The sequence below is a fragment of the Mustela lutreola genome, chromosome 2 (genome assembly GCF_030435805.1).
Source record: "Mustela lutreola isolate mMusLut2 chromosome 2, mMusLut2.pri, whole genome shotgun sequence".
NCBI lineage: Eukaryota > Metazoa > Chordata > Mammalia > Carnivora > Mustelidae > Mustela > Mustela lutreola.
Genome location: NC_081291.1, coordinates 18780988 through 18798848, shown reverse-complemented (window position 1 = coordinate 18798848; position 17861 = coordinate 18780988). Strand labels below are relative to the sequence as shown.

The following is a 17861-nucleotide window of genomic DNA, read 5'->3' as shown; positions in this document are numbered from 1 at the left end:
CGGATCGAGCCCCACATCAGACTCCCTGCTCCATGACAAACCTGCTTCTCCCTCTCCCACAATCCCTGCTGTTTTCCCTCTCTTGCTATGTCTCTCTTTGCCAAATAAATACATAAAATCTTTTAAAGAAACAAATATTTAAGGATATCATAAAAATATGTACACATATATGTGCTTTGGAATCATGATTCAAATAGGGAACGTTTACAGCACCCAAAATGTCCAAAAGTAATAGTTTGTTAAATTATGGTAAAATATACAATAAAGAAAACCATTAGCAATGATGCAGTACTAAGGCATCTATTAGTAAGGAAAGGTATTTTTTTTTTTTTAAGATTTTATTTATTTGACAGAGAAATCACAAGTAGTCGGAGAGGCAGGCAGAGAGAGAGAGAGAGAGGAGGAAGTGGGCTCCCTGCTGAGCAGAGAGCCCCATGCGGGACTCGATCCCAGGACCCTGAGATCATGACCTGAGCCGAAGGCAGCAGCTTAACCCACTGAGCCACCCAGGCGCCCCAGGAAAGGTATTTTTTATGTACTCTTAAGTGATAAGAATAAGAAATGAAATGTGTATGTTTATATATACATATACTTTTCCAAAATATGTGTGCATGTGAAATATTTAAAAGTCTCATGATCTCTCTGGTTCAGAAATCGAGACAGGTCACAGTGAAAATGGTTTATCTCAGCTCCTCAGTGTCTGCGATGTCAGCTGGAAGACTCAAAAGCTAGGAGATGGAATCATAGGAAGCATTGTTTGCTCATATATTCCGTGGGTTTTGGTGGCTGTCAGCTGGGGGTCTAGCTGGAGCTGTTAGCCAAAATACATACACACATGGCCTCTACACATTGGTCTGGTTTCCATGATAGAGTTCCAAGGATAGGGTTCCAAGGACAAGTGCTTTAAGAGAATAGAGCTAGGTGGAAGCTGTATCTCTTTTTATATCTTAGCCTTTGAAGTCAGACAGCATTACTTCTACCACATTTTATTGGCCCAAATGATTGCAAATGTCCTCTCAGGTTCAAAGGAATGAAACGAAGCCCCACCCTTGATAGAGGAAAACCAACATCGTATCACATTGTAAGAAAAACATGTGGAATGGGATATATGTTGGTGTGGCCATCTTTGGAAAATATAATCTGTCCCATCACATATTACATATATGGATCTTATACATACAAGCTTTCACCTTCACCTTTATTGATTTTAATTATGCAACTAATATATTGATATATTAAAGTTGTAAAATATTAACAAAAACTATTGATAGCAACATGTGAATATTCCCATTAACTCACTTCAACTCTCTTTACCCTATCTGGTGTTGTTACCATTGTCTGATCCTTTCTATGCATTTACACATATATCTAGATTTACAGATTGACCATGCTCCCTTTGCAGGTCATCTGTTTCCAGTTTTTCACAATTAGAGATAATGTCACAATAAACACCTTTGGATATACTTCTTCTTGCATGGTTCTGAACACGTTTGGGGTTATATTTCTAGAAGTGGAATTGTGAGTCAACTGCTATGCTTGTATTGCCAAATCACCTCTTAAAAACGCCTTTGATTCTTTGAGCCCAGCTGAAGGCCAGGCACCATGTTGTTAGATATAATGGTGGGGGAAGGAGATCATAGTCCCCGGAGCTTTGGAGCTTTGGTCTAGTAAGAGATGAAAAAAATCAAGAGAAATCATGAAATAAGTATGAAATCACTGTGAGGAGTGCCGCACAGGGGAATGGAGTCACTCTGTCTTCATCCTCTGCTCTAACTACACTCATTCTCTAGTAATCTCATCCAGTCTCTGCCCAAGGACCTCCAACACAATGATGACTTAACAGATTTTTCTTTCTAGCCCTACCCAATTCCCTAAACTCCACATTCAATATATTCAATTGTCCATTCAATATGCCCATCTGGAAGTTATATTAACACTGAAAATTTTTTTTATTTTTTTAAAAGATTTTATTTATTTGACAGAGAGATCACAAGTAGGCAGAGAGGTAGGCAGAGGGAGAGGGCGAAGCAGGATCCCTCCTGAGCAGAGAGCCCAATGCAGGGCTCGATCCCAGGACCCTGAGATCATGACCTGAGCCAAATGCAGAGGCCCAACCCACTGAGCCACCCAGGCGCCCCTTAACACTCAAATTTGAAGTCCCAAAAACAAAACTCAATTTTAACCCCAAACTGGTCATTTCCCAAGTGTGTCGCAGCTCAGTAATGCTACTGTCTCTCATTGTTTACTCAGGCCAAAAATTTACAAGTCTATGACTCTTCTTTCCCTTTCCAGTTCCACATTCAATCCGTAAGTGCTATATACCTCCTTGATCTGTCCCAGTTTGGCACTTCTCCCCATCTGCTGCTCTAGTACAAACCACCACCATATGTGCCTGGATGTGAGCAACTAACTAGTCTCCATACTTCTACCCATCCTACTATATCTGTTCTATACGTTATCTAGAAAGATCTTTTTAAAGTATAAAAATGTGTCAATTCCCTATTCAAAACCTCTCAAAGCTTTCAATCACAGGCTTTAGCCTTATAGGCCTATAGAGGTAGGGTCTGGAGCCAGATGCCCAGGGTTAGAATCCTAGTTTGGTGACTTCCTAGTTGTGTGAACTTGGGCAAGGAACTTCACCTCTCTGTGACAGTTTTCTCATTTGTGAAATGGGGATAACAGTGTACCTTCCACTGAATGAAAAAGCAGAATAGGGGCGCCTGGGTGGCTCAGTGGGTTAAGCCGCTGCCTTCGGCTCAGGTCATGATGTCAGGGTCCTGGGATCGAATCCCACATCGGGCTCTCTGCTCAGCAGGGAGCCTGCTTCCCTCTCTCTCTCTCTGCCAGCCTCTCTACCTACCTGTGATCTCTCTCTGTCAAATAAATAAAGAAAGAAAGAAAAAGCAGAATAATATTGATGATAGCTTTTTATTAATGAAAAAAGTGTGTGTGTGTGTGTAGATTTCATATATATGTATGTATCTATAGATATCTATATTCATATAATATAGATATAGATGTATATTATATGAATATATATGAATATATATCTATATTATATATATCTATATTCTATATATATATCATATATAGATATATATATCATCTATATTGTATATATATATCATATATAGATATATGAATATATATCCATATTATATATATCTATATAGATATCATATATAGATATATATCATCTATATTCTATATATATCATATATAGATATATATCATCTATATTGTATATATATATCATATATAGATATATATTCATATGTATTTATATAATATACATCTATATCTATGTTATATGAATATAGATATCTATAGATACATATATATATATGAAATCTACACACAAACACACATACATACAGGGACGCCTGGGTGACTCGGTTAAGTGTCTGCCTTCCTCTCAAGTCATGATCCTGGGGTCCTGGGATTGAGTCCTGTATCTGGTTCCTTGCTCAGGGGAGCCCGCTTTTCCCTCTACCCGCCGCTTCCCCTGCTTGTGCTCTCTCTGACGAATAAATAAAATCTTTTAAAAAGGGGGGGAGTTTACCTAAAATCTTAAGTTTACAGTTTTCTGTTCTTTTCCTTTTTTAAAGTTTGTTTCTTTGTTTTTAGTAATCTCTACACCCAATGTGGGACTTGAACTCACAACCCAGAGATCAAGAAGAGTCACACACTCTTCTGACTGAGTCAACCAGGTGTCCCTATGTACTTTTCCTTTTTTAATTTTTTTTTTTTACTTTTTCTTTATTTATGTAATCTCTACACCCAACATGGGGCTCGAACTCATGACTCCAAGAGCAAGAGTTGCATACTCCTCTGACTCTGAGCAAGTCAGTTACCCCCCAACTTTGTTTTGTTTTTGATAAGGAATGATTATGTGCTCTACTGCTTGTCAGACTCTCTGGAAACAAGTGCTGAGATGGAATTGAGAGAGCAAGGTATTTATTAGGTACCAACATACATAAAGGGAAGGATCAGGAAGCGGAATTGGGCAGAGGCAAAAGTTAAACTGTTTTGCAGGCCCAGTGAAGCTGCCATTAACACAGCAGAGAGCACTGGAATTGATGTGGGAAATGAAGGCAGGAGAAAAATTACTTAATTTCCTTACTACTTACAGACCATTGACAAGTTTTTGTAATAGGCAGAGTGACATTCCTCTAGGGACTCAACTGCCTAGATGCTGACACTTTGCTAAGGGTAAAAGGCAACTGTAGCCCAACCCCTGGGGAGCCTGTAAGTCTTCTTTAACATACAAAAATTCCTTTGGAAACTTCCTTTCTCTCTACCCACCCCATGATACATGTTGGCAATCCTCCCCCAAACATATGACCTACTGATATACATCCGAAGGGACTCATGACTAAGGTTTTATTGGACAGTAATAAATGACCTTTTCCTAACAATAGCTAGCCCCCTCAAGGTCCTGGAAACCTTCCTTCCAAAATTCATTGGAGGCTTACGCTATCCCTAATCCCCTCCCAACTTGAAAGTGTATAATGGACCACTCTGCATGACCCCAGTACAGCTCTCTCTGCCCATGGGTCCTGTCCGCAAGTTTCAATAAAATCACCTTTTTGCACCAAAGACCTCTCCAGAATTCTTCCTTGGTCATCAGCTCCAGACCTCACCAACATTTCAAAACTATATCATTTGGCAACCACGAAGGGACCCCTCTCACTCTAGAGAACTTTCTTTCTGTTCTCAACTTCACTTAATAAACTATCATTCATCCTTTTGTGTCTGAGATTCATTCTTTGACTCTGGGAGACAAGAACCCTGCAACCCTGTAATAGAATGAACAGTGCCTATCAGAGTATCTTATACTGGGTCAGACTGATATTGACACGCTTTTACATACTTGGATTTGTACACTTGCTAAGTCACTGGGTGTAGGCTGTCTTGGGAAGGGTATGCCTAGAGGGGAGGCACCTATCTGAAGCTAAGGCATCTCCTAAAGGACTGAGAGCTAGAGGCTGTCTGCTACTGTGTTCCACAGCTGGGCAGCCAGGCCTTCCTTGAAGAAGGTTCTAGCTCATAACTCCACATCCACCACAAATATTACATAGTTACTACCATTTATTGAGATGATCATAGGATTGTCATCCTTACTATACTAGTGTTATGACCGCATTATGAGGTTTTTAAAAGATTTTTTAAAAGATTTTTTTATTTGACAGAAAGCACGGGTAGGCAGGGCTCAGTCCTAGGACCTTGGGGTCATGACCTGAGCTGAAGGCAGCTGCTTGATTGGCTTAGCCACCCAGGTGCCCCAACACATTATGGGATTTTTAAGTAAGCTCCACACCCAATGTGGGGCTTAAACCCATGACCCTGAGATCAAGAGTTGCATGCTTTACCCACTGAGCCAGTCAGGTGCTCTGGTATTCACTAATTTTAAACCACATTTGGAAATAATACCTTATCCATTTAAAACTTTGTGGAATTGATTTGCTAATATTTTACCTTTAATATTTTTGTTATTCATGCATTAAGTGATAGTAGTTTCTGGTTTCCTTTTTCTATGTGAATGCTATCCTTGTCTGATTTTGGCATCAGGGTTATGCTGGCCTCTAAAATTTAGGAATAGGTAATGGTGAAATCCACCACAAACAGAAAACTGTTGGATATGGCCAGGTACCACGTTTCATATGAATCTTCAAGAATCTTCTTTTTTCTGTTTTCTTTTTTTTTTTTTTAAGATTTTTTATTTATTTGACAGACAGAGATCACAAGTAGGCAGAGAAGCAGGCAGAGGGAGAGGAGGAAGCAGGCTCCCTGCTGAGCAGAGAGCCCGATGTGGGGATCGATCCCAGGACCCTGGGATCATGACCCGAGCCGAAGGCAGAGGCTTTAACCCACTGAGCCACCCAGGCGCCCCAAGAATCTTATTTTTAATTGAATATCAATGATTATGAAGATAACTATTAGTTTTGCCCCTGATATGAGGAAGTTGAAAGGCAACGCGGAGGTTTTGGGGGATAGGAAGGGAATAAATGAAACAAGATGGGATCAGGAGGGAGACACATCATAAGAGACTCTTAATCTCACAAAACAAACTGAGGATTTCAGGGGGGAGAGGGTGGTTGGGTTATGGACATTGGGGACGGTATGTGCTATGGTGAGTGCTGTGAAGTGTATAAACCTGGTTATTCACAGGGGCCCCTGGGTGACTCAGTGGGTTAAAGCCTCTGCCTTCAGTTCAGGTCATGTTCCCAGGTCCTGGGATCGAACCCCACATCGGGCTCTCTGCTCAACAGGAAGCCTGCTTCCTGCTCTCTCTCTGTCTGCCTCTGCCTACTTGTGATCTCTGTCCGTCAAATAAATACATAAAATTTCTTAAAAAAAAAAAACACAAAAAACCTGTACCCCTGGGGCTAATAATACAGTATATGTTAATAAAACATTAAAAATTTAAAAAAAAGATCACTATTAGTTTTGCAAGTTTCTTTGTTTACCATATTTTCTTTCTTGGATTCATTTGTTTGGCGGTAAGTAGTATATTCCTGACTAATTCCTAAAGAGAAGGCATGTGGCAAACTTTCCAAGTTTTTCTTTTCTTCATTAAAAGTATGCTTGTTGCTTCCAGCTACTTGAATGCTAGTTCAGCTTGGTATAAGATTGAAGGTTCAAAATGATTTTACCTCAGAAGTTGGAACTTATTTTCTTTCTTTCTTTTTTTTTAAAGATTTTATTTATTTGTCAGAGAGAGAGAGAGAGGGAGAGAGGGCACAGGCAGACAGAATGGCAGACAGAGGCAGAGGGAGAGAAGCAAGGAGCAAGGAGCCCGATGTGGGACTCGATCCCAGGACACTGGGATCATGACCTGGGCCAAAGGCAGCCGCTTAACCAACTGAGCCACCCAGGCTTCCCTCCTTTTTTTTTTTTTTTTTTTTTTTTTTTTTAAGATTTGTATTTTTTTGACACACAGAGAGATCACAAGTAGGCAAAGAGGCAGGCAGAGAAAGAGGGGGAAGCAGGCTCCCTGCTGGGCAGAGAGCCAGATGTGGGACTCAATCCCAGGACCCTGAAATTATGACCTGAGCCCAAGGCAGAGGCTTTAACCCACTGAGCCACCCAGGTGCCCCTGTAACTTATTTTCTGTTGTCTTATTGTCAGCATGGTGAATGATAATTCCCCCATGTTTTAATTTTTATTCCTTGCTTGATAGCTCCTTTTTTTCCCCCCACTCTGAAAGCTTCTAAGATTCTTTTCCCTTTTGTTCTGAAAAGTTGCTGCAGAACATATAGATGCCTTTTGTTATTCATCTTGGATGGTTCTCACTGGCCTTTTTCAGTTGAAAGATGTGAGTTTCCTACTGAGATATTTTCTTCATTTCTTTGGTTATATCCTCTCTCCCTGTTGTCTTTTCCTACTGGAAATACTATTAGAGAGGTGGGAGCTTCTGAATCTGTCCTTTGTGCCATAATTTCCCTTTCTTCTTTTTCAGCTTGTCTTTTTTTGACATTGTTTTTTTAAAGAGATTTAGCAGCTTGATCTTTCAGCTTTCTAATTTTCTTCTTGGAGTGTCTATACTTTAATTTCAGCTCATCTGTGAAGTTCTTTTAAATTCAAGATTTCTTGGGGCGCCTGGGTGGCTCAGTGGGTTAAAGCCTCTGCCTTCAGCTCAGGTCATGATCCCAGGATCCTGGGATCGAGCCCTGCATTGGGGGCGGGGGGGCTCTGCTCAGCAGCGAGCCTGCTTCCCTTCTTCTCTCTCTGCCTGCTTCTCTGCCTACTTGTGATCTCTGTCTGTCAAATAAATAAATAAAATCTTTAAAAAAATAAATAAATTCAAGATTTCTTGTGGGTTCTTTTTTTCTGGATGCCACTTACCTTCAGGAATCCTGAGTTTGAGATCCCTGTGGGCAGCAAGGGTAAAGCCCATGATGAGTATAGAGATTGGAGAGATTTCTGCCCAGACTTAGAATTTGAGGCCAGGAAGAAAGAAAGAAGAAAAAAGGACCAAAGAAGGGACATTAGGAAGATTAGCCCATATTTGATTTCCAGGACCTAGGAACAGTACTTCTCATCTGAGGTCAAGGATGGCTTCAAGTTCTCATGAGACTGAAAGCAAACCTGTATATGTCTATGTACATTTTTCTGGGGGAAGGAATACCAGGGGTTTTCTGCCCTGAAAATGGTTAAGAACCACTGGTTAGGCATGTGGAAGCAACTCAGTGTACCTCGTTTGCATCATATAGAGTAGGAAGAAGGACATTATGTCCTGAAGGGCAAAGTAAGTGTAAAGGCCTGGGTCAAGGCAGGGAGGCAGTTAAGTAATAGATCTGTGTGGTAAACCAGGAGAAGCTCAGTTTGCTCAGAGATGAAGATAGAGTCTAGAGAAAAACAAGGTTGAGGAAGTGCGCTACTATGAGATTATGAAAAAACTTTGACTGCTCGGGGAATACTACTTGTATTGTATTCTGGTGAAATGAGGAGCTGAGGTTGAGTCTCCTCTTAAACACTGAAATCTAAACCTTCCTTTACATCTTTGTTCTGTTGGCTTCCCTGCCAAACTCCTCGAACCAGTAAGTAACTGCTGTTAGTGCCTCTGCCTTCTTGCTGCCTGTTAAGTATTCAACCTACCACATCAACACTCTTGGCAAGCTTCTTCTAAATGTCACCAATGACTAATAGTTAATCCTAAGGAGTGTTTAAAATCCCTTAGCTTCATCTAGCATTTAACCCTTTTATCCCTTTTACTGAAAGGCATCACTCTCTCTTCGGTTAAACTCTAGCAACAACTTCCGCTGTGGGGGCTCCTCCTAACAGGCCAGCCCATTTCCCCATGGTATAGTCTTCCAGCAGTTGGATATATATTTCTTTTTTTTTTTTTTTAAAGATTTTATTTATTTATTTGACAGAGAGAAATTACAAGTAAGCAGAGAGGCAGGCAGAGAGAGGAGGAAGCAGGCTCCCTGCTGAGCAGAGAGCCCGATGCGGGACTCGATCCCAGGACCCTGAGATCATGACCCGAGCCGAAGGCAGCGGCTTAACCCACTGAGCCACCCAGGCGCCCGGATATATATTTCTTTATTGAAGCCTTCCTGGCTTCTGTCTCTGGCTTCACCTCTCTCCTGGTTCCCAGTCTGTACACCTGATAATGACCAAATGTGTCCTCAGGGTGCCATGACTACTGCAGTTGGAGTGTGTCTGAAATCCAGAGTGGCTGCAGTTTTCTGGTAATATTAGCCTCTGGATTCTAGCTTTTTCCATCCAAAAGTGACCCTTGCCTCATTTCATGCCTTCTCTCCCTCTTGCTTAGACTGCAGTAATTCTTTCTTGTCTGGTCTCCCTGCTTCCAGTCTCTCCCAACACAGATTCATCCATCTAAAATTGATTTTCTTGGGGCGCCTGGGTGGCTCAGTGGGTTAAGCCTCTGCCTTTGGTTCAGGTCATGATCTCAGGGTCCTGGGATTGAGCCCTGCATTGGGCTCTCTGCTCAGCGGGGAGCCTGCTTCCCCCTTTCTCTCTGCCTGCCTCTCTGCCTACCTGTGATCTCTCTCGTTCTGTCAAATAAATAAATAAACCCTTAAAATAGATTTTCTTCTTTCTTTTTTTTTTAAGATTTTATTTATTTATTTGACACAGAGACAGATCACAAGTAGGCAGAGAGGCAGGCAGAGAGAAAGGGGGAAGCAGGCTCCCCGCTGAGCAAAGAGCCCAATGCGGGGCTCAATCCAGGACCCTGAGATCATAGCCTGAGCCGAAGGCAGAGGCTTAACCCTCTGAGGGACACGGCACCCCTAAAATAGATTTTCTAAAACAAATATAATCATGTCTTCACTATGCTTATACTGTTCCATGGCTCCCCATCACCTCTTAGAAAAAATATATGACATAGAGAAGACAGGCTTTGGGCCCTTGCCTCCTCCTCCTTGCCCTCTACTCCCCTCCTATAGGACTTCTAGAGCAGCCAGTCTCAGTCAAATCCCAATCCTGATCCTGGGCATGGAAAGATTACTTATCTTTCCGTGCCCAGCCTACACGGCCCGTCCATCTTCCCCAGTCCGCTTCCCTCTAGCCTGAGAGCACTATAAAGGAGGATTATTATCAAGTCAGCTTGACATGACAGTGACATGACTGCCACATGTCTATTGTTCACAACTTTTTTGTTTGTTCAAGTTTTACTTATTTAAGTAATTCTGACATGGTTTACTTATTTAAGTAATTCTGACATGGGGCTTGAACTCACAACCCCAAAATCAGGAGTCTCAGGTTCTTCCAACTGAGCCAGCCAGGCATCCCTGCTCACAGCTTTTTAACTGAATATTTTTAAATATACAGAAATGATGAAAAAGTAAGATGGTGAATACTTGGATACCATCCACCTAGAGTCATTACGGCATCCTCCTTAACTCCTCTCTCACATACCTTATGTTTTGCTCATTAACAATTCCTTTAGGTTCTTCTTTCAGAATATATCCAAAATCCAAATACTTCTCACCACTTCCTTTTCTGTGCCCCATCCAAGCCAGCACCTCTGACCAGGACTTTTAGCTTCTTCAAGGCTCCCTGTTTCTTCCTTGCTCCCTACAGTCTATTCTCATCCAGCAGTCAGAGGGATGCTGTGAATTCACTATGTCTCTCCCCTGCTCAAAACCCCAGAATGGAGGGCACTGTGTGGTGCAGTCAGTTGACGGCGCTCAGGTTTCAGGTAGGGTCATGATCTCAGGGTCCTGGGTTCGAGCCCTGTATTGGGTTCCACTCTCAACATGGAGTCTGTTTGAGTTTCTCTCTTCCTCTCTCTTACCCTCCCCCCACCACGCTCTAGCGCACGCACTCTCTCTCTCAAATAAATAAATCTTTAAAAACAAACAAACCCAGAATGGCTTCTGTCTCCCATCTCCTTCAGAGGAGAGGCTGATGTCCTCATAGTGGCACACAAGGCCTGTTTAATGTGCCAGTATTATCTCCATGTCATTACCTGCTACTTCTTCCTCTGCCTCAAAGGCCTCTCTGTGGTTCCTCAAACAGGCCAGGCATAGCCCAACTCAGGGATTTTGCTTTTTCTTTTCCTCTGCTTCTTAGAACTTACTTCCTCACTTCCTCAGTGAAACCCTCCCTCACCTACTTAACACTGCCAAAGACTCACCTGCTGTCTCCCATACTCTCTAACCCTCTTTCCAGGTTTTTCTCCATTGCAGTTATCACCACTTGAAACACTATGTAGTTTTCACTTTTTTTTTCTTTAAGATTTTATTTATTTATTTAATAGAAGGGGAGAGAGAGAGAGAGAGAGAGATCACCAGTAGGCAGAGAGGCGAGCAGAGAGAGGGGGGAAGCAGGCTCCCCGCCGAGCAGAGAGCCCGATGTAGGGCTCTATCCCAGGACCCTGAGACCTGAACCGAAGACAGAGGCTTAACCCACTGAGTCACCCAGGCACCCCTAGTATTCACTTTTTATCTTTGTTATGCTCTATAAGCTCTATAAGGACAGGGACCCGTGTGCTGAGCTACCAGCTGTGCCTCCAGCACCTGGAAGGGTGCCTGGAACGTAGCAGAGTGCTGTCGGCCTCAGTGGAGTGACTGAAGGAATTGGAGTCCAGAGTAGAAAACATTCAAGTCGGAGAAGACTTCCTGGAGGAGTAAATCTAACCGCCCGTGCTCCCAAACACCGCCCAGAGGGTATGGGTGCCAACTCCGCTTTCTCGAACCCCGCCTATCGGGGGCGGGGCCTCTACCGGAAGCCGCCCTCCCGGCGGAAGCGAGACCCGGCTGCCTAGGCCCTCCTCCCAACCTGTCCCGGCTCTTGCCCCGCCCATCCGAAAGTGGGTGAAAGGTTGGCGCTGCCAGCGCTGTAGCTGGGGCTGTGGAGCAGGACGCGTCCGGAACAGACCGACACACTGCCGGCGAGGCCGACAGACGGACCATGGCAGATGAAGCGAAGCCCATCAGCCCGCTCAAGAACCTGCTGGCCGGCGGCTTTGGCGGCATGTGCCTAGTATTTGTGGGGCACCCGCTGGACACGGTCAAGGTGCGAGGAGGCTGGGGCGCCGGCTGGAGGGAGGAGGCCCGGGAGGGGCGCAGAGTGCAGCGTCTCCCAGGAGGCACAGCCCAGGATAGAAGCGGGGCCCGTGGGAACTTAAATGAGAAGTCTAGGAAGTCTCCCTTTAACTCTTTTCGAGGATCGGCGGGGCTGGAGGAGCGGGGTTGGAGAGCGGAGTGGGGGCTGTTCCTTGCGCCCCAAAGAGACAGAGAGAGCAGCCTCTAACCGTCCATTAAGGGCTCTGATTTAAAGTTCTCTGTCCGGCATCCTTTCCCGACCCCGCGCCACTTCTTTGGGAACAGGAAAGAAAACCCACCCCTCCCCCCAAGCTCTAATTATATGCAAACCTTATAACATTATCAGCAGGATTGAAACAGGTCACTGTTAAAGCCCTCCTCAGGGAGAGAGCTAGGCAGAGGTGCAGTTCTTCTAGAGATGCCTTTTGACACATTCTCTGAGCACCCATCACCATCTCCTTCTCATTTTCCCGCTGCAGAGAGGGGTTTGGCCATCTTCAGCCTATTACCTCTGTTAGCCTGATAGACTTCCTGTGGAAGGTGATAACCTCAGAGATGGAGTCGCTTCCAAGGAAAGCAAGCGACTGATTTTTTCCAGGGCCCGGATGATCCTCACAACTCCCACATGAGGAGGCCCTAATCAAACAGGCTCTGGGAAGGAAACTCATCAGAGCTAGTTCCCAGGTCTTCTTCACATACTGCCTCAACTCAGTTCCTCCCCCTGCAACACTTCTAGCAAGGCCTTCCTGGAGACCAAAGTCCATGCCCTGTGACTTAGCATTCAAAACTTTATCCGAGTTTTCTTTTCTTTTTTAAGATTTTATTTATTTATATGACAGAAATCACAAGTAAGCAGAGAGAGAGGGAGAACCAGGCTCTCTGCTGAGCTGGGAGTGCATTGTGGGGCTCGATCCCAGGACCCTGGGATTATGACCTGAGCGGTAGGCAGAGGCTTTAACCCACTGAGCCACCCAGGTGCCCCTATCTGAGTTTTCTATCATTATTTCTGGACACACATTTGGAGGAAATTGACAGATCATGTGGAGGGTGGGCCTCTGGGGAGCCGACATGAGTTTTGCAGAGTGGGAAGTCTGTGTAGGGGACTTACTAGAATATTGGTTGGGTTTCTTCCCTAGGAGATAGCTCTGGGGACACTTCCTCTTGGCAGGTTTGGGCAGCAACCTCTTTGCTGCCTTTCATCTGGGAAAGAGCTGGAGTCATCCTACAGGAAGATCAGGATTAAAACAACCAGGCTGGTTAGAGCACTGTGAAATGTGAAATCAGATGTTTATTCAGCTGATGGTAAATGCTGTGTGTGTTGTGCTTCCCAGAAAATGGTTGTTGTAGGCAGCACTGTCTGCTAAGAGAAGAATTGTCTCTCATCCTACTGTTGATCCATGGAGCCAGACATCGTGTTAGTTCTAGGCATTTGGGACTTCTCTTGAAAGAAAACAAAACCCTTCTTGGCTGCCTTACACAAATGTTGCCCTTAACTTCTGTATCCTCTTGCCCTTCCTCCCCACAGATGTCCCTTTCAGGAAGAGCCCAGTTATCTCTGTACCGAAGTGTAAATGACCAAAAATGTTCCCTGGTGTCTTTATCAGCCAGAAAGCCTGTTTTAAGCTTAAACAAATCACAGATTACTGATTGCCGTCCTTTTGACCTCAGAGAGCCACATGGGCTCCAGTCAAAGCCTAGTCTAGGGGCACCTTCTAAGGTCCAAGGTCACTAGTTGTGGCCTGAGAAGGCAAGAACTGCGGTATTTCAGAGTTGGGAGTTTGGAAAGACTGTATGGCAGGTCCCTAAGGGCTGGCTGAGTTCTGACTAGAGAAGTAGAAAAACCCAGACATCTGGGCGTGGAGAGGGCAAGAGTGAAGGCAGATTACAGGCTTGGCAGTGGGAGTCAGGCTATAAAATAAGATCAGCCATGGGGTACTTTAATGTTCTTACTGACTTGGTTGGAGGAGGTCATGATAGGACAAGGATGAGATTTACAAAAAACAAAACAAAACAAAACAAAAACACAAAAAGGGATGAGCAGTTTTGATACCTTTCTCCCTGCCTACCAAGCAAGGGAGGTTATGCCTGACCATGGAGGATTCGAAGGCCAATATAAGGGATTTTAGATCTAAAGCAGTGGGAGCCTCTGGAGATTTCCACCGTTCTATCCTCTGAGTTTAGATTTGCATGTTCTCTCCATTGCCTAGACAGTGATGCCTTATGGTGACCTATAAGGCCTTAAGAAATATAAGGATAAGAGATTCTAAAGAAACAGAGGAATAGCATGCTGAAATGGTGTTTTGAAAAGGTTAGTATGATAGCAACCTGAGAAGGACTTGGAAGCCCAAGAACTCTGAGCAGGAAAAACAGCCAGGAAATAGACTGCAGAAGTAATTTGGTGAATCAGTTATCTATTACAGTGTAACAACTTATCCCAAAACATACTGATATGAAACAAGAGTAGTCATTAACTCTCATAGTCCTTGTGAGGTAGGATTTTGGGGGCAGCTTAGGCAGATGGCCTGGCTCAGGGTCACTTGTGAGGTTCCAGATATTGGCTGGGATCCAGAATGTGTAAAGAACTCTTGTAACTCAATAAAAAGACAAATAGGCCAATTAAAATTAAAACTTAATATTTGGTGAATATCAGGCATATTTATAGAGATGGTAGGTGTTTGCTAAGAGCTGAGAGGAGAGAGGAATGGGGAGTAACTACTAATGGCGTGGCATTTCTTTTTGGGGTGATGAGAATATTCTAAATTGATTGTAAGGAAGGTTGCACAACTCAAAATACTAAAAACCATTGAATTGTGTACTTTTAAGAGGGTGAATGTTTGGTGTGTAAATTATGTGTTAATAACAGAATTAAAAAAGATACCGAGGGCACCTGGGTGGCTCGTTGGTTTGGGCCTCTGCCTTGGGATCAGGTCATGATCTCAGGGCCCTGGAATTGAGTCCCACATTGGGCCTTCTGCTCAGCAGGGAGCCTGTTTCCCCCTTCTCTCTCTGCCTGCCTCTCTGCCTACTTGTGATCTCTTTCTGTCAAGTAAATAAATAAAATCTTAAAAAAAAAAAAATACTGAACCAGGCTGCCAGACTGGCTTAGTTGGTAGAGAGTGTGACTCTTTTTAAATAAATAAAGATTTTATTTATTTATTTATTAGACACACAGAGAGAGAGAACACGTGCACATAGAAGGGAGAGCAGCGGGCAGAGAGAGAGGGAGAAGCAGTTTTACCAAGTAGGGAGCCTGATGTGGCACTTGGTCCTAGGATCATGACCTGAGGTGAAGGCAGACACTTAATGACTAAGCCACCCAGGCGCCCTTGGCACGTGACTCTTTTTAAAAAAAAAATTTATTTATTTTAGAGAGAGAGAGAGAGCTCAAGCACAAGCAGGGGGAGGGGCAGAGGTATAGAGGAAGAGATGCAGACTCCCCGCTGAGCAGGAAGCCTGATGCAGGGCTTGATCCCAGAACCCTGAGATCATGACCTGAGCCGAAATCAAGAATCAGAGAGTATGACTCTTGATTTTGAGGTGATGAGTTTGGCTGCCATGTTGGGTATAGAGATTACTTTAAAAAAAAAAAAAAAGTACTGAACTAAAGACAGTTCACCTCCTCCTACAGTAGGTGTTGTCTGGGACTGCAGTCATCTGGATTGACTTCCATGTGGTTCATTCACGTACTGTCACGTTCGTCCTGGTTGTGTCAGGAAGCCTTCTTTCCTCCGAACATGGCCTGTCTAGGCTGCTTGAATGTCCTAATGACATGGTGTCTGACTTCTCCCAAAGCAGATAACCTGAGATAGAGATAGGCAGAAGCTGGCCTTTTTATCACCTAGCCTTGGAAGTCATATAGCATCAATACCACCACATTCTACTTGATAGAAGTGAACTCACTTGAGTCTGGTCCACATTTAAGGGGAGTGAATTAGGATTTACCTTCGAAGGGGAAAGAGCATTAAAGAATTAGTGGACATAATTGAAAACCACTACACTGTATATGGATGGGTTAGAACTTGCCCTGGGAAAGGACTCAGAGAGAGGAAGAAATTAGGATTCTGGAAGCATCTGGAAAGACTACTTTAACAGACTTGGTGCCCATGTCGTAACAGCAACAGGAAGTAGTCAGAGGTGATGCTGTGGTTTCAAATTCTGAGAAAGAGGGTGGCTAGGTGGCTCTGCTCAAATGGCACATTCATCAGGAGGGTGAGATTCCAGAGGTAGGGAGATCTTCTCCAGGCAGTTGGAAGGGCAGCCCTAAAGAAGGGAAAGAAGGGGGCGCCTGGGTGGCTCAGTGGGTTAGAGCCTCTGCCATTGGCTCAGGTCATGATCCCAGGGTCCTGGGATCGAGCCCCGAGTTGGGCTCTCTGCTCAGCAGGGAGCCTGCTTCCACCTCTCTCTCTCTGCCTGCCTCTCTGCCTACTTGTGATCTCTGTCTGTCAAATAAATAAATAAATTTAAAGAAAAAGATGGGAAAGAAGGTCTGGAGATGACTAAATTATAGTCATCCCTGAGCAGAAGCTGAAGCCCTGCAATCTGAATTTTCTGAAATTGATGTGGACCAGATAGGTAGGGCGCTAAGCCTTGAAGAATGCCTGGAGTAGAAAAGGAGACAAAAGAAGTTGTAAGAAGGGAGGTTTGAAGAAGCCATAGTTTGAAGCATTGGGTATACCAGAAGGTTGAGAAGGGTGAGAACCAAGAAAAGTAGGATTAAATCCACGTTATTCCAGAATGCCTCTGTGGGGTGCCTTACCTAACCTCCAGCATACCATCACAAATGAAAGGGGGGAGTTGGCTAGAGCTGGAGCTTTGCATCAGCCAGGCCTTATTACTGACATATCACTTGAACTCCCTAAACCCAGTCTTCCCATCTGTAAGCTGGGAATACCTATCTCATGGGTCATAGTGGAATCCATTAAGTAAGAAATAAATGGTGGAAGTAACTGGATGAAGGGGGGGAAGAAAGCATGGTACTCATGACCTGTGAGTGCAGACTTTGAATAAACTGGAAGAAAACGAAGTCTGAATCTAGCAGGTTAAATGAGTGCCAAAGGCATGTACACAGGCATAGTTTTCTCTGTTCAGAGTTTGGCAGGCAGTTCTGTTTTTGGGAGATGACTGTATTTTAACTTCTGGTTTCAGGTCCGACTGCAGACGCAGCCCCCAAGTTTGCCTGGACAACCACCCATGTATTCTGGGACCTTTGACTGTTTCCAGAAGACTCTTGTTAGAGAGGTATGGTATCTAAGTGCTGGGCATTCCTCTTACTCAGAGGACCACATTCACAGAGCTGGTTTGTTACCCCTCTGGGGGGATAGCCCACAGTTCCTGCTATCTCATCCTGCCATCCTATGCTCTCTTGTGGTTGCGCTGGAGTCTTTGATAGTTCCAGCCACTGCTTTATATGGAAGACTGAAGCTAATAAAATGGTTCTCTCATTTGGAAGGCAGAATTAGACCACATGAAATCATTAGAGATGTGAAATAGAAGAAAATACAAATCTGTATGTCTTGGTTTAATGGTTTAATAGAGGTCCATGTCAGAAGTTCGTGTAAAGTCTTGGGGTTCCTGGCTGGCTCAGTTGGAGCGTGTGATTCTGGATCTCTGGGTCACGAGTTCAAGCCCTGCATTGGGCATACTTAAAAAAAAAAAAAAAAAAAAAAAAAAAGAAAGAAAGAAAGAAAGGAAAAGAGAAAAGGAAAGAAAAAAAGTGTAGTCAAAAAGAAGTTCATGTGAATTCTAGAGGAAAATTCAGGCAGTCTGATGAACAGTGAGAGAGGCCGGCGAGTCTTCAAGCCTCTAGACAAAGACAATAAATTGGTTTGGGGTTATTGAATT

General features: G+C 43.8%; 1 protein-coding gene across 1 annotated transcript in view; it reads left to right on the top strand.

The window, feature by feature from the left end:
* The first annotated feature begins 11757 nt into the window (after positions 1–11757).
* SLC25A20 (solute carrier family 25 member 20) overlaps positions 11758–17861 on the top strand; it is a 30448-nt gene continuing 24344 nt past the window's right edge. Inside the window, exons 1-2 of the mRNA XM_059160848.1 lie at positions 11758–11991; positions 17166–17258. Coding sequence (XP_059016831.1) covers positions 11887–11991; positions 17166–17258 — 198 coding nt within the window. The 5' untranslated portion in view covers positions 11758–11886. The remainder of the gene's footprint in view (positions 11992–17165; positions 17259–17861) is intronic.